This window comes from Hyposmocoma kahamanoa, unplaced genomic scaffold (genome assembly GCF_003589595.1).
Source record: "Hyposmocoma kahamanoa isolate Upper Pololo Valley unplaced genomic scaffold, ASM358959v1 78, whole genome shotgun sequence".
Classification (NCBI taxonomy): domain Eukaryota; kingdom Metazoa; phylum Arthropoda; class Insecta; order Lepidoptera; family Cosmopterigidae; genus Hyposmocoma; species Hyposmocoma kahamanoa.
This window is the reverse complement of record NW_020653945.1, coordinates 2,277,448-2,303,599: the sequence shown is the minus strand read 5'-3', so window position 1 is coordinate 2,303,599 and position 26,152 is coordinate 2,277,448. Positions and strand designations below refer to the sequence as shown.

The 26,152-nt window shown below is 36.5% G+C and overlaps 5 protein-coding genes across 10 annotated transcripts in view; 3 read left to right on the top strand and 2 right to left on the bottom strand.

Annotated features, from left to right (window-relative positions):
• LOC113232785 (surfeit locus protein 4 homolog) overlaps window positions 1-2,601 on the bottom strand; it is a 52,031-nt gene extending 49,430 nt beyond the window's left edge. Inside the window, exon 1 of the mRNA XM_026467577.1 lies at window positions 2,478-2,601. Within this exon, the coding sequence (XP_026323362.1) occupies window positions 2,478-2,528 (51 nt within the window). The 5' untranslated portion in view covers window positions 2,529-2,601. The remainder of the gene's footprint in view (window positions 1-2,477) is intronic.
• Window positions 2,602-3,029: 428 nt separating this feature from the next.
• LOC113233241 (ubiquitin-like protein 5) lies at window positions 3,030-4,424 on the top strand. Its single transcript, XM_026468283.1, has 3 exons — window positions 3,030-3,165; window positions 3,243-3,423; window positions 4,326-4,424. Exons 2-3 carry the CDS (start codon window positions 3,246-3,248, stop codon window positions 4,367-4,369), a joined length of 222 nt encoding a protein of 73 aa, XP_026324068.1. The 5' UTR covers window positions 3,030-3,165; window positions 3,243-3,245; the 3' UTR covers window positions 4,370-4,424.
• Window positions 4,425-5,270: 846 nt separating this feature from the next.
• Window positions 5,271-12,092, top strand: LOC113233004 (pre-mRNA-splicing factor 38B-like). Its single transcript, XM_026467934.1, has 7 exons — window positions 5,271-5,301; window positions 5,368-5,496; window positions 5,617-5,741; window positions 7,040-7,175; window positions 8,812-9,025; window positions 11,053-11,220; window positions 11,810-12,092. The coding sequence occupies exons 1-7, from the start codon at window positions 5,286-5,288 to the stop codon at window positions 12,027-12,029; spliced, it is 1,008 nt and encodes a 335-aa protein (XP_026323719.1). The 5' UTR covers window positions 5,271-5,285; the 3' UTR covers window positions 12,030-12,092.
• A 97-nt stretch (window positions 12,093-12,189) lies between these two features.
• Window positions 12,190-14,624, bottom strand: LOC113233003 (glycine--tRNA ligase). Its single transcript, XM_026467933.1, has one exon. It carries the CDS (start codon window positions 14,561-14,563, stop codon window positions 12,359-12,361), a length of 2,205 nt encoding a protein of 734 aa, XP_026323718.1. The 5' UTR covers window positions 14,564-14,624; the 3' UTR covers window positions 12,190-12,358.
• A 427-nt stretch (window positions 14,625-15,051) lies between these two features.
• On the top strand, window positions 15,052-24,838 carry LOC113232814 (homeobox protein extradenticle). Of its 6 annotated transcripts, none has more exons than XM_026467631.1 (9): window positions 15,052-15,473; window positions 15,563-15,715; window positions 17,392-17,570; window positions 21,190-21,290; window positions 21,833-21,983; window positions 22,352-22,448; window positions 22,802-22,870; window positions 23,136-23,342; window positions 24,587-24,838. In XM_026467631.1, exons 1-8 carry the CDS (start codon window positions 15,215-15,217, stop codon window positions 23,315-23,317), a joined length of 1,191 nt encoding a protein of 396 aa, XP_026323416.1. In that variant the 5' UTR covers window positions 15,052-15,214; the 3' UTR covers window positions 23,318-23,342; window positions 24,587-24,838. The 6 variants fall into 6 exon arrangements, with proteins under 6 accessions (XP_026323416.1, XP_026323418.1, XP_026323421.1 ...); XM_026467633.1 differs by having other exon boundaries at window positions 15,061-15,473; window positions 17,410-17,570; XM_026467632.1 differs by having other exon boundaries at window positions 15,215-15,473; window positions 23,139-23,342.
• The last annotated feature ends 1,314 nt before the right edge of the window (window positions 24,839-26,152 follow it).

Genomic DNA, 26,152 nt, shown 5'->3' with positions numbered 1-26,152 from the left:
TCATTCTTACTCAAAGCAATGGAGAAGGTACTTGACAATCACATTAGGGCTTCGTCCTTAATATATAGACCTATCCAACATCTATCTCAACACAACAACTATCTCAACACGCCTATTAAAGTGGAAAATCCATAGAGACAGCTCTGCTCCACTTTGTGGACAGGGCTGAAAGAGCGTTTGAGGACAAACTAATAGCACTATGTGCCTCTCTAGACATAGAGGGTGCTTTTGACAATACGCCCATTCGTACTCTGGTAAAGGGACTAACCTGCAAAGGTGTAGACACTTCTACTACGAGATGGGTGCAAAATATGCTCTTAAGCTGCAGAGCCAGTATCTCGTTACAAGGGGACCGGCTTGTGGCCTCCACAATAAGGGGTTGCCCGCAAGGTGGAGTAATTTGTCCTCCCCTTTGGACTCTTGCTGTGGATCAGTTTTAGCAGGTTGGCAGAACTGAACATTGACGCCCAGTTATATGCGGATGACCTAGTGGTCACAGTTCGAGGGCACTGCCAAAGTACTATATCATCACTCTTGACACCATTTCCGCGTGGTGTCAAGACAACGAATTATCTATTAATGCGGAAAAGACAACTATTGTTACTTTCATTAGGAAGCGGAAACTAGACAAGCTAGTGGAACTGATCCTTGGTGGCAGGGCTGTGAGTTTTCCCGCAGAAGTTAAATATTTAGGGGTAACCCTAGATCAAACCCTAAGGTGGAACTGTCATATTGCTAACTCGGTCAACAAGGCCGAGATGGCCTTAGGTTTTTTTTTAGAAGGAGGCTGGTAACAGCATGTATAGGCTCTCCACCAGGTTAAGGACTAGATGGCTCTCCCAGACATTGAGATCGGCCCTGGACTCAATTCTGGGACATCCTGTTCTGCGAATGACTTCTGATATCATGCTTCCCAAGCAAAAATTCAAGAAACTCTCTCAACTCTCCAACACCAGAGTACATAAACACTGTCGGAGCCAGGAAAGTCTTTCAGTTCCTTAATGCTGTTGGCTCTGAGCTGTGATTAGTGCTGATCATAATAGATCATTTATGGTCGCAGTGATGAGGGGCCTCATGAGGCCCCAAATGAAGCCACCCTAATAATAATAATAAGAAATTTGTAGTAAATATGTGAGAACAAAGACTAGATTCTACCATGAAGAGAATATGCCTTAGCAAAGATGTTGCTCTGTAACACTAAACTTTGACAACCCCTGTGGTTAAGTGGCAACCTCTGTGGTTAAGTGGCTTTCACACCAGTTTTCTTGGTGTCGCCATCTCCAAGGTCTCAGGTTCAATCACTGGTTGGACCAATTAAGAAAACTAACTTTTATATATTGCTTCAGGTCTGGGTGTTTCTGTTACTGTCGTTCTTTCCGATTTCCATAACACAAACGCTTTGTGACTTACTATGGGATCAGAGCAACATAATTATGTGATGTTGTCTCATCAATGGGTACATGAAACTTACTGGAGTAAGTTAAGCAAACATTATACCTGATTTAGAAGAGGTAAAGGTAATAGACGCTAAGAACATACTACAGACCTTAAATTCTTAATCTCAGATCCAAATTATAATTAGTAAATAATATACACAAATAACTTTTTTTTAAACAAAACCCTGATTTAACTTTTTAAAAATTGAATTAACTTAATGTAGCCATGAGCACTTAGAGTTGAGTATCTTAATTATAGTCTACAATAACACATTAGTCAATATTTTCAACAAATATTCCATCCTTTTCATAATGTCCTTTAAGAATTACTTCATGAGCTTATTGCTGTTCAAATATTGTAAAAAGTTTCTTAAATTATATTGTGTAAAGTATTCTGAAAATGGTTTGTATGTGAATAATTCTATGTATTATTTTACAATCAATAAATAAGATTGATTTACAATCTTTAATTCGTTTTTCATAGCTAATTTTGTCATTGACAAGTACAAAAACATTTACATAAAAACTAGGGCAGATGCTATTGTTTAATGAATATTCACTGTAGTGAAGGTACAGAAAGTCATAGTTACTTTCTCAAAATTTATTCGCAAATATGAAAACGCAACAAGTGAACATCTCATACTCATATCATAGTAAAACAAAATACGTCGATTCCCTTGAGGAATATTGAAAAATGCACTTTAACCTACACTAAATGATTATGTAGAACAAATGTAAGTGGTTAAATACAGCAATGTTCAGATTGGAATGGTGAAACATCTGTAAGTTCACATTATCACATGAATGGTGCCGCAACCGAGGCCTGCGGTCACTGGCAATATTATTTTATTGGCAGGCACAAAGTTACAATTCTAGAAGTATTTTAATTTAAAATTTATGTACACAATTTCACTTAATAGACGGCGCCAAGAAGAAAATAAGTTCGGTGACGTGACAAACCATTCCAAAGTGCATGCCCAAATTGCGACTTTACACTAAACTTATGGCTTCAGTAGAGACGATAAGTATATAAATTCATACCTGATCAGCAATATCTTCCGCAGTGGACACATATTCATTAGGAATTTGCATTTTCACTGGAATTCACAACCACTAGTCACAAATGAAATTTCACTTCTTCAACCCGTCTGCCGTCACGTCAATCGTACGCCGTCGAATGACGTGTGGGTTGTTGGAGTTCACTTCCTGTTCAAAGACAAACCTTAAAATGTTAGGTTACTTGTAATTTTAAAAATTTTTAATGTAAAGGTCATAAAATTAACAATTCAAAATTATTATGTACGCTTAATTTAATAATATTTTTATTTGGTTACAAATTTATATTATGAGATGCAAAAAGAACCGGATGTTTTCGCTGCTTTTGACGTACGTCAAAATAAATATGTCAAACTTAAATTTACGTTTTGTAATGTCTGAAGTAAAAAAGAATTATAAGTTAGCAGCGTTGTTAGGCCCAAACTTAGAAATCATTAATATTATATTAAATTATAAAACATTATTATAGATGTTTTCTTCTTAATATACAATACCATTTTGGCCAAGTTACAATTTCGAGAACTTGGGAGACTACTTTTTTTTTTACTGTACTAGCACTCCAAATTGACAATACCGAAACGTTACATTTGTTGATGCGAATTTGTTTGTTGCAGTAAGACTATATTTTAAAAATAATAAAAAACACCCATTGAAATTACGAAGGAACCATTTGGTGAGTATTGTCTTTAATTACAGTCATTTATCTCTAAGTAAACTAGTTTTAGTAACATAACCTCTATGTTTTTCTAGAAAATGCTAGAAGTAACTTGCAACGATCGTCTTGGGAAGAAAGTGCGAGTAAAATGCAACCCTGATGATACTGTCGGCGACCTGAAGAAGCTGATTGCAGCGCAGACTGGCACACGATATGATAAAATCGTTCTGAAGAAATGGTACACAGTTTTCAAGGATCACATCAGACTCTCAGACTGTATCCTTTTTAAAATGCTCATGTTAAGTGTCTAGGGAGATAATAAATTTATTAACTATCATTTGTCTAACTGACAAGTATTAACTCGGCATTAAGTCACAGAAATAAAAAACTTTTATATATTATTATGCTTAATACAAACAAAACAAATTAAAAGAGATTTTGTGCTTGTCACCCACTGCAAGTCTTGGATTCGCGCTTGAATTTCTAACCTTATTCATTAGCAGAAGCAGCTGCTAGTAAACCAGGATTTTCACCATAGGCGAAATGGTTTCAAGTCTCAGGCATTCTGCCGCAAAAGATATAAAGCTGTGTAACTGACTGAGGTGAGGGTATTTGAGGTTTTATGGTTCCCATCTGTTCTGTTGGCAGAGCCCATCCCACTTGTGTTCTTGTAGACATGGTGGGGGATCAGTTTCCACACAAATAACAATATAAATTAGCCATCTGGCCAATTTCAATGGACTGACAGTTATACCAGTGGGACTTATGCTGACATTGCAAAAGGTGCCATAGGACAAGGGGATAAAGGCCTGAAGGATGATATGATGAAGTAGTTGTGCCAATTCCTTAAATTATACTTTACAGTTCAGATTCATCAAGTTCATTAGTTTATTTATTTATTAGCTCTTATGATGACACCAAAAACTACCAACAAGCTGTAGCTTTATTTATTGAACATAAATAGCATGACATAGTGTAACTGACTGGTATCTGTTAATCAATTTCTTAGCACCTATTTTGCATGTGTGGGTTATTGTACAACATACATAAATGTTTTACTATTAAAGGGATTATTATTATTCATTTCATTAGGTACAATTTTGTAAATCTCTATACATAATATTTATTTACAGTTTTATATACAACATTCTTTATAATTCCTTAACAGTTTTGCTCAGATGAAATCCACGACGGAATGAACTTGGAGCTCTATTACCAATAAAATATATATCACTCAGTTTATGTAATTGTAAGTGATTAATAAATGTAAGAATATTTACTGGACTTTGATTACCTACCCTTATGTTAATTTCCATAGTTAAATTGTGTTTGCTTTCAAAAATGAATGTACTATTATGAATTCATGACTGTAGCGAATCGCTACAAATCTCTTTGTATATATTTTATAATATAGTCTCTTTTAAGCTTACTTGTATATTTAAATTATAAATTTAAATGTGTTTGTTTCTGGCGCCTTTTTTCTTGGCTAGCTAGTGTTTGCTGTTTTGCTTATTTAGCGACATACGTGTTTTGTAACAAAATTATTAAACTGTAAGTACATTTGTGTGACTACAAGTCTTTACATCTTAGGAGACAACATAATTTATAGTTACGAAAAGAAACAGTCAATTTAGATACAGACACGTAGCATCTCTTTTTTTTTTGTATACATATAAGAACATTGCTATTGCTCATGTTTTATTACTTTGTGATAGACACATAGATTTAGTATATAGGTATAAATCTATGGACAGACACACGGTGCAATACGTACGAAATTATCCATTATACCAATCCTCTGACTCATATACGTAAAAAAAAAACATTACAGTTCCGGTTAGTGTTGCCATAAACAACTTGCTTCCGTATCTACTATCTCTTTTCTATTTGTTTATTAGCCTATTTACATTTCGCTCGTGCTAGTTTACGTCAAGTCTATTTTGTCTTTCGTTGCGTCGTCGACGGCGGCCATATTTTTGTGGTTTGTCGTTGTTGTTGTTAGGCAATACGTAACTATTCTGAATTAAATGGTTGAAATATAATTAAAATAACTTATGAAAGTTTTAATGAAGTGAAATCGGTGCTAGTAGCATTTCAATCAACGATTTTGCAATAGGTATTTAGTATTAGTTGGTAATATGACTGAAACCGAAGGTGAGTGTTGTTCCGATAGTTTTACGAATATTCACTGATTTGTTTCTAACATTTGTCATTTTTCAGAGTTCAGCCAGCAAAAGCCTGCGAAAACGAGCAAGCAGCATAATATATTACCGATATGGGGTAATGAACAAACTATGAATCTGAACCCTCTAATCTTAGCAAATATTCAAGGTTCTAGCTACTTCAAAGGTAGGTAAGCAAACATACCAACGCACAGGAGTTTTGGATTTGTATTACGACGCTGTTTTCACGGTAATATAATCACTTGCAATTTACTCACGTGTTAAAAGTTTCACTTATTGTCGACAGTGCACCTTTTCAAGTTGAAGACTTACCATGAGGTAGTAGACGAGATCTACTATCAGGTGAAGCACTTGGAGCCGTGGGAGCGCGGCAGTCGCAAGACCGCCGGCCAGACCGGCATGTGTGGCGGCGTGAGTATGTTCTTTAACATTTAACACTCTGGTTTTATGTTTAAAAGAATACTAAATAAAATATTTTAGTTCTCGTTTTACCCGTCCAGTGTTATTTTGATCCATTGATTAAAAATAATGGAATTCTTTAAAATACTTTCTTGGCATTTTACAAAGCAACAAAAACATTATAGTATAACAAAAAATCTACATAAGTTTTTTTGTGTATATAACTCATTGTACATATCAAGCTACACATTGTCAAAACTTGTTCCGTTGCCCTTGGTGAGGTGATATTCAAACATAAGTGTGTAGTGATATGCTGTTAACTGAACAACAGCAGGTGTATGGTTACTATATGTAGCATTTGTGCTGCTGCTTGTTGCCAATGGTCATAGTGTGTGTGTCATTAATAAATTCACTATATTGATGCTAGAAAGCTATCTTGTCATGACTTGAAAAATTTAGAAAATTATTTAATTTTTATGAATTTGGATACTATGACTGTATTTCTTGTTACAACATTAATTTTTGGCAGAACACACAGAAATATGTATAGTGTAAATAAAACTAACATAGTTCCGTGTTTCGACATACAATAAGATTGCTTTCCAGCATCGATATTATTACTTAAATAAAGATCGAACAAATGCAAAGAAAAATTCATTTGATTCGACTGGACTCCGATCAAGCCCACTCACGTTGTCCATCTGACAATCGTCCCAAACAATTACTGTCAAATATATAATACTCCATCATATTAAAAGACGAATGATGCGAATGAAGCTTCATATTTGACATTGTGTTTTAATTTGGTCGACTTATTTGACAGTAATTGTTTCATGTGGATGTCGTACGGAGAACAAGAGTAGTCTTGTCGCTTCAATGTCGCTACGTGACCATCTACATATCAATAACAATTTAATGTATTTTCACAAAAAAGTAGATGGATGGACTACCATGGCAGTAAAAACATTATAATAACTAATAATTCACTACGTTTTTAAAAATTTATTCAAAAAATTCAAAATTGTTGAAATTGTTGACATTGTAGAAAGACCTAAACCCTTCTGCAGAGAGTTAACAAATATTCTTACAGACATTTTTCTATAATGTTTGAAAACGTGAATTTCAGATGTATTTTGTAATTTCTACTGTGAAAAATTCATCTACATGGTCATAAAACAGTAATATCACTTTTTGTGATTGGTTATGCCATAAATGATGAAATATGCCATGCATAGAAATTAAAAATGACCTGCCCTGCCAAGGCACCTTCTATCACTGAATAAGTATTCTTAATAAGATCACCCTTTTAGGTTCGAGGAGTAGGTGCTGGTGGCATTGTCTCCACAGCATTCTGCCTACTATACAAGCTGTATACACTAAGACTAACCAGAAAGCAGGTCAATGGCCTGCTGCAGCATTCTGACTCTCCGTACATCCGAGCCCTTGGTAGGTATGATGTAGAAACTTCTTTCGTGTGTTGTTTGCATGTATATATTTATTATTAGGGTATCAATTGAGGTATATGCTGCCCCTTATCACTGCGACCATCAACTGATCTATTGTGATCATCACTAATTACAGTTCTGAGGCAAGACAGGCATGTGCCCTCCCAGTGTAGAACTTCGTACGCCCATCAAGGGGCAGCATTGGGTGAGGAGATGCACAGGTGTTTCTTCCACCTCGTGGCATACAATAGAGAGTGTATCTATTCTCTCTCTGCCCAGTATTGGACATGTGCTTGTTCAAGCCACAATACCTGCATGTAAATGGGCAAATGCTTTTATGGTAACAGGAAAATGTAAATTTTACATGGGTAGTGATATCTTGAAAGTAAATAAACAAATCTGTTGCAAATTTTTATCAATGAAACCTGCATGTCACAGAAGGCTCACAACTTTTACAAAATGACTGCAGTCCCTAACTGGCATTAGGTCAGCATGACAGTCTATGACCTATATCCTCGTTTTAAAGGAGATATGCAGCATTAGGACATGCAATGGCAACTTTGTGTTTTTTTCTGTCGGGAACAATTTTAGGAGTCCTGTTTACCAACGTATTTTACTAATATATCATTATATATATAATCAATTTTACTATACCGTCGGAGATAGTGCAATTACTCTTAACTAGCATTGGATTACGAGTTTCCAGTTCTGTAATTGAGTGGCCAAATTATATCCGCGTATTTACGGGGACATTTTAATGCTTGCTGTGCAAAGTCCTAGCCATTGAAATAAGGAAGCTCCCGTAAAAGTTAGTTTAGTGCAGATACGCCTTTTATCAATGCAGCATACTCAAATTTGCACTATCCCTGATGATATATTTTTTCCAAATTGATTGATTCAACACTCGCTACCATCAACCAAAGTCATTTGAGGTTGTACCGAACTCTTTAGCAGCCTCGCTTTCTCAATAAAAGTATAAACAATATTTGTTATGACAGCTCATATCCAATTTTTTTTTATTTTTTTTTTTATTGTGACTCGGCAAAATGACTGCACCGCGCCTGATGGAAAGTGCGAATACAGTCCAGAGATGAGAGTAACGGATGGAAAACACAAATATCTTCACTCCGTCACTATCATTTTGGCGGTCTGGCCAAATGCTTCTTCACACTACGTGAATGTGAGGTTATGGGATTTAATCTGATATGATAAAGAGATACTCTTGTGATTCGTGTGTATAACAATTATTGGGGTTCTGATTGTGATGGAATGTACACTCCTGGACACATAATTCGAGCTACCTTGCATTTTTATCGTAATAATTTTTTTTTAAAGTTCTCCGATATTTTAAAATCAAATTTTCAATAAGGGCTTAAGGAAATGACGTTTAGTATACCAGTTTCAAAGTTGCATAATTGCATTTTTGAGCAATCAAGCTTTTCGGACCCGGCCTAATGAGATCAGTGTCGACTAGTGTAGTGGCTCCCTTTGTAAATTTCTGCCAAAAGGAATTATTCTATCTGACTATTTCGTAAGTTTGACATGGAAAGGAGTTGTTCTATCGGACAATTTCATAAGTTAAATAAATTCCATAAATATAATTTTTATGATAACTTTTTTGACAATTATCACTACAGGCTTCATGTACATCCGGTACACTCAGCCCCCAGCAGACCTGTTTGACTGGTATGCAGACTACCTAGACGATGAGGAAGAGGTGGACCCTCGCGCTGGTGGTGGCGGCACTACCACCATAGGCGCGCTCGTACGTCAGATGCTCATTAAACTGGACTGGTTCAGCACCCTCTTCCCTCGCATACCTGTGCCTATTCAGAAACAGATTGAGCAAAGGTAGGTAATGGTTATCAATGGATTTATATACACCATTTTATAGATACATTTTTATGTATATGACCTCATGTGTAGTTTTTCTAAAGAAACATCAAAAATAACTAACACAAATGCAGTGACATATCGTCGGTGTTTTGGAAAAAAATGAGAGCATGTTATAGTTTTTCACGACCGTTTTAGAATATCTGCCCAGATTTAAATTTCATTTTAAAACTTTACCTTAGTTAAAACCGAAGTTGAATTTTAAAACAGGGGGCCTAACATAACCTTTCCGAAAACAATCTTATTTCAATGTAAGCTTAAAGTAAGCTTATTATAATATTACTCATATTCGTACCATGACGAACCTGTCCACCAAGCAAAGTGTTATTGCAAAAGTGATTGAAAGAACGAATGATTTCCCAATATTATTTATTCCTTACTAAAAATACGAAAGAGATAACGCTATGTGAACTGTATAATGCCGTCTCTTTCTTTTTTGGTGTTCCGAATCGTCTTATCGTAGTACAATGTTTAAAGCACTTAATGTTATATCGAGTTCTTAGATTTTCGCGATTGTTATACATAGGAAATGAAACTATTTTTCCGGATTTAAATCGCGTATATTTGTTTTTTCAAACAAACCGACGTTTCGGCCCCTTTTTAGTATATCTAATTTCTATTAATAATTAATAATAAATTAAACTTAATAAAAATTCATTCAATAAAATAATTTGTAAAGCTTAATGTAGCGTAAATTGGAATGTTTTCTTTGTAAAGTTCAAAATAAGGTTTTTAATTAATAACTATTGTAATTATAGTGAAAAAATAGGGTGGTTTGCATTAATATTAGACAGAACTGGTTGAAGACTGTACCACCTCAGTCAACCGTGACCATGGGACCTGTAAAGGGCCCGAAACGTCGGTTTGTTTGAAAAAACAAATATACTCGATTTCAATCCGGAAAAATAGTTTCATTTCCTACACTTAATGTTATTTACATTCAGAGAATTTTAACTGCCAAAAAAAGAAAAGTGTGTAATAATGAAATTTATTAAAATTACGTTGTTTTCAATTATTTTTCCGCATTTTCATGAAGAAAAATAAATAAAACAAGCCGAGTCTTGATTGTCACATTGTGCATTCGGAATTATAATCTAGTGTCAACTGTTAATTTCGCCAAGGAGCATGTAGATAGCGCTGTCATAATTTCACGAAATAAACATCGCGTATTTTTGTTTAACGAGAAGTTATTTCTTATGTGCTATTAAATAATAAATAAACAAAATATTGAAGAGATATATGTAAATAAATAAGTTCAACTTAACTTTTAATCATACAAATCAATATTATGACAATAAAACTGAAAATAATATTGTTTCCATTTCATCCATGTAACTATTTTAAGATTGCTGAATTTGACATAAGAACAATATTACTTTAATGTTAAAATCGCGTCATAGTACGAACTGCGTGAATGATTAGTCACAAAGCTGCCAATAAAACTGCCAATCATAGTTTTAGCATTATAATAAGCTTACTTTAAGTGCGTTATGGTACGAAAAATCAGTGTAAGGTTAAAGTAATATTGTTTTTTAGTAATAAAGAGGTTGTGGTAGGTGCCCAGGACGTAAATATTTCAAAACAGTTGTTAAAACCTAAAACATCCTGTTTTTTTTTCCAAAATGGCGCTTCCAGCCGCTTTCGCCCTTTCTACAAAACACCGGCGATATATGCATAGTGTATGAACAAATAATAAATATTCTTTAGGACGTCTGTAGTTCCAGCCTTTACAAATAACTTTGACATATAGAAAATCTACCTATCCACTTAAGTCAGTAGCATTCCTATCATATAGGATATTTTTTTTTGTGTACTGGTTTTTATTTCAGCCGCTAACCATCCAATTGGTCAATTCTATCAGCAACCCACTCAAGTTACATTGAGATGGAGATGCAGGTATTGTGCTTCGGCAATCGCATGCCTTTAGTAGTGAAGCTTACAATATTTGTTAAAGACTTACAACTAATTTGATGTGTGAATACTAGGCTAGCAGAGCACAACAGACAGACTGCAGCGTCCAAGCCTCCGCAGAGAAGCGGTGCCGGCTGCGCTGCCGGTGCCGGTAGCGCCAGTAACTACAATCCGTCGCGCACCGAACCTGATCGCCGCGAACACGACGACAGAGATAGACGTGACTACGGTGACACAGACAGGTTAAATCCGATTCTGCAACACGCTTAACATACATTGTTACATTTAATACTGGAGACTTCAAAGGAGTCTTGCCACCATGTTGCAATCAAAAGAAGTTTGATGACTATTCAAACCCTCTTTGTAGACACATCTATGGTAGACACCAACTACTTATAACAACTTATTTCGTGGTTTAGCAATTTTCTTTTAAATTATATAATTTCAAAATTGCATGCTCAAAAATCATTGAGCTATGAAACCATTTTTTTGGATCTAAATCGCGTATATTTGTTTTTAAAAACAAACCAACTTAGAATACTCAGTTATATTCTCTCCAGTGGTCGGAAATTCGAGTGCAAATGGTGCAATTATAAAATGATGCTGGGATGCAATCGCCCGTTTATTTCACTTGCGAAGTCGTAATCAACTTCATGCAATCGGGAACTGCATTAAGTTGATAACGACTTCATGCAGTAGAGGTCACGGATAACGACTTTACGCATTAACTGCATGCAGTCGAAATTATGTAATTTATACCTATATAAATAAATTTTATACCTATAACATCGACCGTCATTCTATACTAAATATACTTCTCAATTTCTACAGATACTCAAAAGACAGATTCAAACGAGAGGAAAGAGATCGCGATAGGGAAAGAGAGCGTGAACGTGACAGAGAACGCGATCGTGACAGACGGGTGCGCTCGAAGGACCGAGACCGCGAGCGTGACCGCGAATACCGCGATCGCCATCGTCACCGCTCAGTGTCACGAGACCGCGATCGCCCGAGACATCGATCACGCTCGCGTGACCGTCGCTACAGATAATGATTACAAAAATCTCCCATAGAGTGATTGTTTGATTTTCAAATATAAATTGCTAAGAATTGTTCACAATTTACGTGTTTCATTTTTAAACCTCAGTGCATCTTTATCAAATCATGATAATCACATCAATCTCAAAAAATCGTAAATAAAACATAACATGTTAGATAATTTATATTGAAATGATAATTTTAAAAGTACAAAACGATTGCATGAGAACTGGTTTAAACCTGTTCATTACATTGAAGCTTACAATATAAATAAATAGTTTCACAATGAGAGGCTGAAAAACAGCAACATAAATCAGCTGAGTAAATAAACTGTTTGCGTCATTAAGCCGCCACACTTTTGCTCTCCTGTTGCTCAAACTTTGGGTATTTTGCTTCTACATTAGACCACAATATCTTACTGTCAGATAAATCTCTTACAACTACAGGAACTTCATTCAGTGGCAGTCTCACTTGTCCCATACTATCTCTTTCTCGCAATGTTACTGAATGTGGCTCTTTTATTGTATCAAAGTCGACGGTAATGGCATATGGGACACCCAATTCATCAGTCCTGGCGTATCGGCGCCCAATAGAACCAGAAGAATCATCTACTTTGTGAGAAACATCTACATTTGTTAGCTCCTCATTGAGTTGTCTCACAAATGGTTGGAACTCAGCATTGCCACTAAGAGGCAACACAGCACATTTTGTTGGTGCTACTGAAGCTGGTAAGGAGAAGTATGTTCTCTGTTCATCACCTTCTCTCATTTTGAAGTTGTGCTCCAACACAGAATATAAAATTCTACCAATACCAAAGGATGGTTCAATAACACTGGGGATAATTTCTTCAACATGGATTGTTTTCTGGCTTTTCTTCACACTAACAAGATCTGGTGTTAATTTGAACTCTCCATTATCAGTGTTAAGAAGGAATTCACCATCATTCTCCAATTTATTCTGCAACTGCTCCAGGGCAGAAGTATCCATGGCTGCTAGAGCATCATTGATAACTTTAGCATCCTTTTTGAATGCTTTGCCAATGGCTGCTTTGTTGGCTACAGCTTCAACAGCCTCTAGTTGTTTAGGAGCTGAGAGTTTCTTCTCAGCAGCAAGCCTGATGCCAGTTGCTTTAGTGTGCTGAGTCAAGTCATATGCAGACCTGTCAGCACATCCAACACACTCTACCCAGCCATAGCTGGTAAGACACTCGGCATCCCAGCAATCACAGGCATAGTGGGCCATCTCATTGCCCATATGTTGCCTGAATCTTAGTTTCTTAGCGTCTATACCAACAGCTAAAAGGTACAAATAAATTCTAGCCATAAAGTAGCCCAAGGTTTCATTGTTTACAATTCCTTTTGAGACTGCATCACCTATGGTAACAATTTCAGCAGATTTGCCTTGCTCCTGATTATTGGCAGAGTACAGCAACATTGCAGTGTCCTTCACAGAATCAAACTTAGGATGATCTTTAGAATCACAAAAGTGTTCAATCTCACACATAGTAAATTCTCTTACTCTTAGCAACCCTGATCTAGGGGAGATCTCATTCCTAAAGGAATTTCCAATCTGAGCAGCTGCAAATGGTAGCCTTCCTTGGTTGAATTCCAGCAATCTCTTGAAGTTGACAAAGATACCCTGAGCTGTTTCTGGTCTTAAGAAACCTTTGACCAGCCCAGTAGGCCCAATCTGTGTGTTGAACATAAGGTTGAACTCTATAGGTGGAGTGAGTTCATTCCCACTGATGGGGGACTTCATATTAAATCTTTGCATAAGAGCAGCCATCTCATCAGCTGTCATCCCATCAAGCTTCACAAGAATATCTTCAATTTCAGCTTTCAACTCTGCCTTGGTGTTCTTTTCACTCTTAATCTTTTCCAAATGAGCTTTGATGAGATGGTCTAACCGAAAGCACTCTCCAGTTTTGAGATCTTTAGTCATGAGGTCTGCAAATCTCTCCACATGCCCTGAAGCCTTCAGAACTGGCTCTGGAGTTAGGATAGAGCAGTCTACTTCAAGCATTTGCTCCTGAAGGATGAAGTACTTTCTCCACAACTGAATCATATTGCTTTTGAGCGCGCAGCCCATGGGCCCAAAGTCGAATTGGCCGGTGATGCCGCCGTAAATAGCGAAAGATTGATCGTAGAAGAACCTTCTCTTGATAAGATCCTCCATTTTCGCGCGATCAAACAATTCTTCAGCAGGTGTCAAGCTCAACTCTTTGTCTTCCAATACTTTTTTACGTGTCTTTAACTCAGCAACAGCCTTTTTAACATCAATTTCAGGCGCTTTTTCTTCTTTCAGCTTTCTTACTAAATCACCTTGTTCTTTTACGGCAGCACGTAGTGGCGCCAGAATTTCTTCAATTTTAGGATCAGCCATAATTATATCTCGAAGAGGGTTAGGTATTTTAATTTTACGATGAGTCTTATTGCTCCCCCACTGCTGGATTTGGAGATTGTGCGTTAGCCTCAACTGGGTACACGCAAATGGCAGATGTTTACTAAGTACACTACATTTATACACTAAACTGACAAAGTTTCTCATTTAACTGAACGACCGTATTGCACTCACATCTATTAGCCGGTAATTAACTTCTCTGTCGCGTGGTTGCTGACGAAATTCAAAGAAAATCCTTAAAATTTGAAGTGACATCAAATGTCAAGTAATAACCTGCTGACGTGACATTTGTAAAAGTGCGTTCAATTTTTATTAATTTCCCTTAATAATTTCATTCACATTATGATGTTCAACATCCATTATTTATCTGTCCCAATTCCAAAACATACCAATCGTTTCAAATGTAAATCACATAGAAAATTCTCTTATAAAATATAAATAAATATAAATTCCCTCGTAGCGTATCATTCTCGAAAAGATCAATTATGTAATTTATGGCAACATCGTATTTTTCTTTCTCTTTCGACTAATTCAAGTTATGTACAGGACGAAGCGTGATAGCAATAGTTTTAATTATTTGTTTTCTTTTTCGATATCTCCGATTTGACAGCACAAAGGAGGCGGCCATTTTATTGCTTGCTGGAGAAGAGGGAGAAGCTTTGGCTTTTCTTCCAGCCAAGCTTTGTTGTATTTATATTGAGTTATTATTTTGCTAGATTACAGTTTTCACTACGTACAAAGTCGTATACGTATTTAGTGTAAGTTTAGGTGAATTTATGTATTGAAGTGGTCGGAGAAATGGACGATCCGAATCGAATGATGGCGCATAGCGGCGGACTCATGGGACCGCAGGGCTACGGGCTTCCCGGGGGCGAAGGTGCCCCAACGGCGGGCGACGGCGAAGCGCGCAAGCAGGACATTGGCGAGATCCTGCAGCAGATCATGAACATTACTGACCAGAGTTTGGATGAGGCGCAAGCGAGAAAACACACTTTGAATTGTCACAGAATGAAGCCTGCACTATTTTCAGTGTTGTGTGAAATCAAGGAGAAGACCGGTGGGTAACTGTTTATTTTTCATGTATTATTTTCGGGAACACGGTTATAACTTTTAGGAGCACAAATATATTTACTATTGTATGTGTAGTCCTGTCCCTCCGCAATACACAAGAGGAGGAGCCTCCAGATCCTCAGCTGATGCGTCTGGATAACATGCTTATCGCGGAAGGCGTGGCGGGCCCGGAGAAGGGTGGCGGCGCGGGCGCGGCAGCCTCCGCCTCCGCTGCTGCCGGCGAATGGGGTAATTATCTTGAACAGTTCCAAATTATACCAAACTTCTCATAAACTGATTACCTTACCCGTTAAACTTATTTCACTCTAAATCGGTCCAGCAATATGGTGGGCTCAACTGTACAATACCTTATTCTGTTAAATTCTCAATTTCCCAAGTTTTAAGCAATCTGTGAGTTAAAATAAGTTTTAAAATTGTTATATTAAAAAAACTTTTCTAGGGTGTTGGTAATAAAGTATTCAGTTTTAGGGAAGCCTCATCTACTTAACAAAATTGATTAGTTATGTAACATTGGATTAGTTGTTAGATGAATGAACATGCATTATTCAAGGAAAGGGAACTCTTTTACATATTTATTATGGTGTGTGTAACATTGACAAGTCTTGAAAATATTCTGTTGTACTTTCTTTTACTAGCTGTTAACATGTAGGTATTAGTTCAATAAACTGGTGTTAGAGCATGTAATAAAGTATACAATGTGTGTTTGATGATGTACTTATTTATTTATTTGATATTCGGGTTATATATACACTCCCTGGCAATAAAATTAGGCAAGTAAACTGACCAAGGCTGAATTTGAGCATGTTTAATATTTTTATTTAAGGTGAGGAAAATACATTAATGAGAAAACAAAATAAAAATGTGAAAATAAGATGTTTTGCAATGCTGGTTGCAGCAGAGTTTTCATGACCTTTGCAAAAGTTGTTGTGTATTTGAGCAGCTTTGTTATCGGAATAGAGAAGTTAAATACAAACAATATTTGTTGTGGCAGGTTATCTCTGAATATAAGTTTATGAAATTTAATCTGAAAATGATATCTAAGTACTGTTGTGTTTTGTATACATTCATTATATATTAACTTTATTTAGTGCTCAAATGTGAAAGAATACCATTTAAATGAGAAATACTAAACAAAAGGTTTGAGTAGCTTTTTCCATTTAAAAATTTATTTATTTACACATAAGATTTAATACTATACTACCAATATGAAATAGCTTATAAATAATATGGCTAAATTTTGGAGTGGAATTGTTAGGCCAAATGTAGTTTGTATTAAAATTGTCTGTAAACTTAAATATACAAAATTGTATATGTGCACAATAATCTTCACATGACACAGGCCTTCTCAAATTGGCTTATTCCCCTTTTGTCCAATTTTAATGTCCGGGAGTTTATTTACAATCTGGGATGCTTCTTTCCTGCTTGGTGGCTTTGTAATAAAAGTAGTCATTTGCATTCAACATAATAATATAATTAATTAAATTACACTAAGGTACTGTTTCAAATGTAGTTTGGTAAAGATTTAAAAAAAAAGTTTTATATGTGCATGGGAGTATCACAAGTGCAACTTTAAAAAACTAATTCAAATGAAGCAGATATTTCCATGCGTAATTCACTATTGGACACATGTTTACTACCGATAGAGGGGAATGAATTATATTTTCTTGACAATGAAATGACTTCATTTGATTGTAGCCAAAATAATGTTGTTGTATTGTTACAAAAAAAAAATCATCCCTTTACTTCTTACTAATCAACTAAACAGACCCAGTTGAAATAGTATAGATCTGTCATATCGAAACAGCACCAAAACAAACATACTATGTAAATGGCTACTCAAAACCAAACTAGCGTGGACAGCGGTTGCATGAACACATTTTCTGTCCCATTTGCCGCGTCTCAAGGTTCTGTGGCTCAAGCAGATAACGCGATCGAGCATTCGGACTACCGCGCCAAGCTGGCCCAGATCCGCCAGATATACCACCAGGAGCTGGACAAGTATGAGAACGCGTGCAATGAGTTCACTACACACGTAATGAACTTATTAAGGGAGCAGAGTCGTACGCGCCCTATTACGCCTAAGGTAAGTTGTAACTTGAGGTTTTTTTTGTCCATCTCTATATCGACGCTGGAAATATTTTCCAAACTCGCGTTAGATGTTTTACCTTTCCAGCGTCGATATAATTAATTAGACTAACGGGTAACTCAACAACGTATTTAAGTCGAATTTTGCTCGTTTCAAAACCTGCCCCCGGAACTGGAACTAGAGCTTCGACGGCGGTGACTCGACGGAAACTGGGCGCCAAAGTCTTGACAGCCCGTACACACATTACGGGTGGCGGCGTTGAGCAACTATCCTCGTTTGCAACTCGTGCTGATTCGAAACATGACAATAAAAAATTCGACTTAAATCGGGAGTTTTTATATTTAGTTCACATTATTGACTTACAATTATATGGACGTCGGGTCCGCGCTAAAAAGTGTCCGCACTTGTAAGGCGCTAAAATCGTATACAGAGCGCGACACTCCGCTTTAGTCTTCATTTGTTCTACGGACAGCGCGATACTGCGATGACATAACAATTTAAATTTCGAATAGGTTGACTTGGGACATTTTTTTCGTGGTTTTTGTATTAGACGCGTCGTCCATTTATTTGTAAGTCAATGGTTCACATAATAAGTTTCATGGTAGTTCTTTATTTAAAATATCTATTTGTATTAAAATTTTTATTGAATTGATATTCAATTATTTTTCATGTGAAATTACTCCACTAGTTTGTTATAATAATTATTAATACATATCCATCTCGCTGTATGTCGAAAAAACTTTGTCGTAAAGATTTTTTTTGTTGAATGTCGCTCTCTTGACTGACTCTAGCAACTAGCTTATGGGAAATGTTTTCAGGGCAGCGTATTTTAGGTTTAGTACTTAAGCTCGTTCTATGAATGAGTTTTATTCTCATATAAAAAATGTAGATATACGACCGTTATTGGAAAATATACTATTTTGAAAGCTGAATAAGGCTGCTAACAGATAAACTGCATGTTTGCAGTCGTGACTTTAACTGCAAGCGTTTTGGCTGCAGTCTATGTGAATAATAGTCTGAGAATCAAAAGCTGCAATTGACATTTTTAAGAGGACATGTTTTTTTTTGTATTTAAACCAACTTTGGTTTATTCAGTAACGGCAAAAGTCCCCGTAGCATGCTGCCGCGATAAAGCTGTTATATCCACATTTTGCTGTCAAATTCGAGTGATAATACCGCCATTTTAAAATTTTATCACTACAGCTAACTTGGCGAGCACCGTGACACTGTGAAAGATGGCTATATACGCAATTTCATACCGTCCTTGTTCTTTAAAATGTATAACAAAAGTTCTTTAGCAAATAAAAAAAAGAACGACCGACTCTAGTGCGGTTCTTACCGAGTATTCGCAATAAAAAAAAAATGGCAACATAGCTTTTCAACTGAAATAAGTATGGCACGGGGAGGATTATCACACATTGCATGTGATATACTGCCATGCTACGGCCATAGGTAACGATTATTTGAGGGTTTAATCAGCAAACGATTGGTGTACCGAATTATTAAAATATTTCTTTTATAATGGGAATTTCGATAGTAATATATTTGTATCCTTAATAAAAAAAAGAAGATAATCAGCATTTAGAATCATAAGTATTCTGAATACAGTGAGTGAGACAGGTTGCAAGTAACATCCATTTCGACATGAACAAATACACTGTACTCCTTCCTGATCAAGGCGCGCAGCTATAATTCAGCGATCAGTGATTCCAAGCGTTACCAGAACAACCACAACTTTTTGCTTTGAAATTTGACTGAGTTCAGTCAGTTCCACACAGACCTTTATACGTCGTCATCGATTGTTTACGTTTAACCATGGTCACGTATGCTGTCCGTCTGGTAGCAACCTTAGATCGAACATCTCACTCAGTTAAGATGTGAGATACTGCAGTTAGAGAGGTGACGGGCAATATAACGTAGATTTAAAATGACAGCATTGACGTGCCAGCTGGCAAATAATATGTTTTTATCCCTTTGGTTTGTTGTGAGCATTAACAGGTCTATTATTATGTGGTAGGTTGTACTCATCGGGTATATATTGCACACAAGTGACTACATATATCGCTCTAAACAGTAATCACTCTGCAAGACGGGATTGGGAGTCGTGGAGACAAAAACTTAAAAGTTTATTTTTGGTAAATTTATTACGTTTTGTAAAAAATCATGGAACAAAAGTTGTTGTTTATGATGTTAGTAATATAGTCCTGCGAGGTTGTTAACGTTTCAAAAATAACCCTGTATGAACTTGGATTTTAAATTGATTTCCATTAATACATAGTTTAAATGTCAACAAATGCAGCAATAATGGTCGTCCAGTGTACAGTCAATCTAGTCTTTTTTAATTCGTTGCAAAAAAGGTAAACAATTAGGTTTGGTTAAAATTCCTTAACAATTACTCAATAAATGGTATAAGTAACACTTTCATGTGTATTTTGAAGGTTTCGACTTTATATCTCACAACATTATAATTTTTTCTCCAAAATTAATTGTTCTCCAACAATATTCATTGCAAATAGTTTTTGAAAAGTCTAAAGTCCAAAAGTGATGTTATTTATCAAATTCTTATATTGACTTGCTAACAATGTATTTATTTTTTTCAACTTTTGTCTATAGTCTGGTCAATGACTTGTTTCAATCTCACAGATAGCGCTACAACAAAAAAGTCGTTAAAAACCAAAAACAATGATCTGCAACAAGCACAGAAAAATTCGTTAGTCCGCCAGTTCGTTCCGTGGCTTAATTGGCATAGCGTCTGGCACGGTTTGCTGAAAGACGTTGGTTTGAATCCGGCCGGATCGAATTGTAACAAACTAGTGGAGTCATTTTACAAAAATAATTTAATATCACGGTGGTTAAACATAGTGATATTCAATAAGTTAAAAATTATAATGACTTGTATGTTTAAATGTTTAATAAAATGGATTAAGACGAACCATACATACTTTATTTGAAAACTTAAAGGCGTGTAGATAGTGTGTCAAGAAATAGATTCTTAATAGATTCTTAAATTCTAAAAATTCGTAAGGTCGGTAGCTTTGTTCCGTGGCTTAGGTCGCGTTCCCACTATGTCGTGACGACAGATTGTCGTGCAATTTACAGTGTCGTGGCTTGTATATTTAAATGAAGTTGTTCACATATAGCACGACACGATTAACTGTCGTTCACGATTTTTTATCGTTACAACGACAAACAGTCGTCACAGTGGGAACAGCTAGAACGACAGTCGTCAGACGATAAAAAAACGGCACGATAAAAACGTGACGACAGATTGCCGCAGCTCCTATTGTCGTCACGATCTAGTGGGAATAGCTAGTCACGACAGCCGTTCAACGATAAAAAAATCGTCCACGACAGATAGTCGTGATATGGGAGCAGGCTAGACACGACTGTCGACCAACGATAATAAAACGTAACGACATAGTGGGATCGTGCCCTTAGTTGGCATAGCGTCTGGCACGATTTGCTACAAGACATTGGTTGCAATCCAGCTCGATCGAAGGAATTTGTTCTGTGTTCGGTCTTTGCATTAATAATTATAACCTAAAGGTGTGTTAGAACTTTTTGTTTGATACTGAATACTTTTCAAATTAATGTATGAATTATTTGTGTGCAACAGGAAATAGAGCGCATGGTGCAGATCATCCACAAGAAGTTCAGCTCTATCCAGATGCAGCTGAAGCAGTCCACCTGCGAGGCCGTCATGATACTGCGCTCGCGGTAAATATACATTATTGACTTAATAATGTTTATAAGGTATGTCAAAGTCAATTTGAAAGTTTTATGTGACGCTATTTCTCAGTCGATACATTTTTCAAACATCTCTCACTAAATGTCACAAGCGACGACAAACGCTGAAAGCCAGTATAAAGATCTATAATAAAAACATAGAAGAATTTTCGACATCTCGGTTACTTGACCTGTGGCTCAGTCGGTAAGGGCAAAGCTACGGTGCAGCATGGTCGCAGGTTCAAGTGCCACTGGGACGAAAAAAAATCTGTGTGTTCGATCTTTGTATTAATCATAACAAAATTGTTAGTGAGTTATTTCACAAAAAAAATCATTAATACGATACATTTTATTTCTCGTTTATATCACGCTAAAATTCTACTTAAACATGTTTACCTTTCAGTAACCGACAGCAATATTTAACTTAATAAATCATATCAAAAAGTTGAATATTTGTACCGTCGAACGCAACATTAGTAAGCCAGCTCAACTTTTGCCTCGAATCAAAATTGACTCCGAATGACCGCTTGCAGTTTTCTGGACGCGCGCCGAAAACGCCGAAACTTCAGCAAGCAGGCCTCCGAGATTCTGAACGAGTACTTCTACTCGCACCTCTCCAACCCGTACCCCAGCGAGGAGGCGAAAGAGGAGCTGGCCCGCAAGTGCGGCATCACTGTCTCGCAGGTACCCCACGTCATATACCGCTCTACTTTGCAGTTTCCTCGACGCACGGCGTAAACGACGCAATTTCACGAAACACGCCATCGAGACGCTCAATGAGTATTTCTACTCGCACCTCGCGAACCCCTACCCCAGCGAGGAGGTGAAGGAGGAACTGGCGATGAAGTGTGACATTACCGTCGGCCAGGTATCGCTAGATGTGTCCTCTGAGCGCTCGATATTGCGTTCCACTACTCAAAAGTCAATGGGCCCGAGAAAGCCACTATTTGACACTATAATCGCAAATCATAATGTGTATCGTGTTTAATTGCCTAAATATTTTTTTCTTATATAAAATCTTGTGATCTGCCTAATAGAAGTACATGTTGCAGGTGTCCAACTGGTTTGGCAACAAGCGCATTCGCTATAAGAAGAACATCGGCAAGGCGCAGGAGGAAGCCAACCTATACGCCGCCAAGAAAGCTGCGGGTAAGTCCCCGTTCAATACGGCAAACAGACAAAGTGCAAAATTAAAATTATAAGACTGCTAAATAAGCCACTAAGCAATGTGTAAAATACAGTTAAAAGAAAATGATATGATTCAGCTTCAATTCAACCAGAAACAACTCCCTTGATTTTGATTACTTCGCAGCGTAAATAAATGCGAATGTATATAACAACATTTTACTATCCCTTTGTATGTATAAAAAATAAAATAAATAATGTATTTTTCTGGTACCTGTTGTGCCAACCCTAAACATTTAAATCGCTTTTTTTGCCGCCAGCATATAATGTTAGCTATAAATTGTACACGCGTACAGTAGTATCGTTTCCGCACACAGACTTGTCCTGGGTGGGCGCCGGCAGGCGCGAGGCTAGCTCCCCTCCGGCCAGAGCCACTTCATATTACAGTAAACACCCTGCTACATACCTACATTTACAGAGATATTACTTAATTTTCTACTGTCATTATGTTCAGATTTGTACAGATATCCCCTCCATTTTTAAACAATTAGCAATCTGAAATGTACGTGTGATGCACAAAAATGATAAAACTTCACTATCGAAATAACAAAGGGCTCAGTTGTTTCCGAGACCCCGCCATAAATAATCCAAGATAGTACTCAATGTTGGAGCGACAAGGATGCCAATTAACAAGCGCGTTTCTGCTTGTAGCAGCGGGTGCGTCTCCATACTCAATGGGCGCTGCTTCGGGAACGGCCACGCCGATGATGTCGCCGGCGCCGACACAGGACTCGATGGGTTACTCGCTGCCGGCGCCTGGTTACGACCAGCCGCAACCCAGCTACGACGGCTCCATGGGCTACGACCCCATGCACCAGGACCTGTCACCGTAGGTTTTGCGAACGCCCCGTATCAGAGGTATCTATATTTCTTTGCCCTGTTTTCATACCTATTGTCAAAAATTCGTAGAATTATTGTTATAATAATGTATGATACTAAAATACATTATTGCAGAGGCCGGGAAGTAAGGGATTGCCGGACGAGTATGAGTTTACATTATACGAGCCAAACAATCCCCGTACCCGCCGATGTATATACAGGGTGTAAATTTGAGACGGGGCAGCACGGCCAGCTACCTTAATCGTTGTACTTACAGGAAAAAGGTTCTAGAAGACTATCCATGAATTTTGAAGAAGAATTTTTGTATTAGTTTGTATAAGGAATTTTGAAGGCAGAAATCGCAAATGGTAAAAATTTATTTATTATTTGCGATTTCTGACATTTAGAGTACTCTTACCTCAGTGGTCCCATAGAGACTATTGATCCTTACTAGAGACCAGATCGAAGGGCATAAAAAAAATATTTTGTAAAAATTGCGTTTTATCTTGGTGACTGTACCATTTTTTCAAAATCTGTGAATGCCAATCAAAATATCTTCAAAATCATGGATAGTCTTCCAGAACCGTTTTCCTGTAACTACAACAATTAAGGTAGGGCCTTGCTGCCCCGTCTCAAATTTACACCCTGTATATGCTTTTCTCAAACAATGCAAGGAAATAATAAATGATGGAAGAATTAAGGAGAATGTAATGCAAACATTTCCGAGCACGTTTGAGAAATAAATTTTTATTGTCTCTACACACTATATAGTGGTATATAGGCATAGAGGAATAATTGGACGTCCCGAATAAAAAAAATGCAACCCTTTTTACATATTTTTTTTTGTTTAATGTTCTAATATGATGGACTTTGTTGAGACGAAATTGCAAATAAAGAATGAAGTTAGCTAAACCAGAAACCATGCAATAGGAATAATATTTATTTATTTAAACAATCACAGATACACAAGTCATACTTGTTCAACATCACATTATCAGCACACTTTGCAACAACAAATGTTGACTAAACTATAATAATTAAATATAAAAACTGCTTAAAATATCAATTCAGTTTCCAAACAATGATTACAAAATTCATTAAAAAAAACAAACGCTGAAGACAAATTTTAAAATTGGTTAAACTTTGAAAATGTATCAAAATCAGAACAGATATCATTGTAGTATGGCATATCGTAGATTCCACCCCAGAACGTGAACAAACTGCCTGTTATATAGTAAGAGTAAAGATGTTCAAATTACCTCATAAATGGTGTATTGTTTCAGGATACGGGTATGACACGTAATTGTGCAGCTTCCACAGATTTGCCATTTTACATTACATACTATTATTAAGTAGCTACGATCTACGATGCGTCTCGCGCGATTCGACGCGACTCGACGCGACTTTGCCTTAGGACATAGGACATTGTATACTATAAACTACTACACGTTTAACATATTTCTAGCGTATTTTTGGAAGGACATGTAATTGAGATAGATAATTTTTCTCTTGTATTATTAACAATCTATACGACTTTACCCCAGTATTTAATGTTATTTTAATCAATTATACATTTTTATTTAATTCAAAATATATGTATATGGAATCAAATATGTCAATCGCGGCGGCTAATTTGTAAGTATTATTTTTTTGACCCAATGACTTTGGATTTTTTTAAAGTAATTTTTGGCAGTATTAGTAAATGTAAAGGATCACATTTGGCGAGATCTCGTGTTTTTAACTTTCACTTAATAATCTTTCTCTGCGGTGGATATAAATATATATACGATAGTATGTAAGTCTAGTGTAATTTTAATCTAAGTATTCAGATATTGTGCTGACTAGTGTCCTAGATAGGTGCGGCGGGAATATCTTTGCGGCAAACCGGTGCTGACACTTCCAATGTTAACGGGTTTTGCTTGTAACCATACTGAGAGGACAATTATTAAAAACGAACCCACTGACCCTTACGTCTGAACGAACTTGCTAATCTTTAAAATGAATTTAACTATAGATTCAGGCGTTACTTTGCGAAAATCTATGTTAATAAAAATGGAAATAAATTACTTTGCTACTCCGCGAATCCAGTGAATTTAATGTTCATTAAAACGAACCTACTAATGTTTAAAACGAACTTGCTAATCCTTAAAACGAACCAGATAACCCTTAAAACGTACCCACTATTCCGTAAAACGACGACGGTAACGTACAAGGCAAAATAGCAGGCATGTTTAAAGAAATGGAATAATAATACGACACCGGTTTGTTAAGGAGACGCAAACTCCTGGCCGCAGCGCGACTCGTGTGCAATTTTAATATTTTATTCGTAACGGTTGTGTTAGTTCCGCACACATTTAAGTATACTGCTACCAACAGATCGATTCACGTTACATGATCATCTTTTCAAATTGTTTTCAGTTTGAACAGGAGTTGTGAATATCAGAACAAAAGAATATTTATATTTTTATTGTGGTGCTATAATGTTGTAGCACGAAATTTTATTTTTTCAATTAGTCGATAAGTTAATGTTAATTATTTGATTATTTTACTTTGTTTCTAATGTTTATCGAAGCGCAGTGCCGATGTGTCGTAACGTACAATTAGTTCCACTTAGCGATAGTTTGAATATGAAACATTTTCTAGAATTAAGTTGATGTGTTCTAAAACATAATATCTGAAACAGTATACGAGAAATAAAAACGAAAATTTTAATTGAATAATATGTTTAACATTTGCTGTGGAACATTGAGTTTGTATCACGTCGCTGTTGGCGCTCTATATATCAAGTTTCTGTGTAATATTTACGATGAATAAATTATTGTGAGGTATATGATAAAAACGTAAAGGTA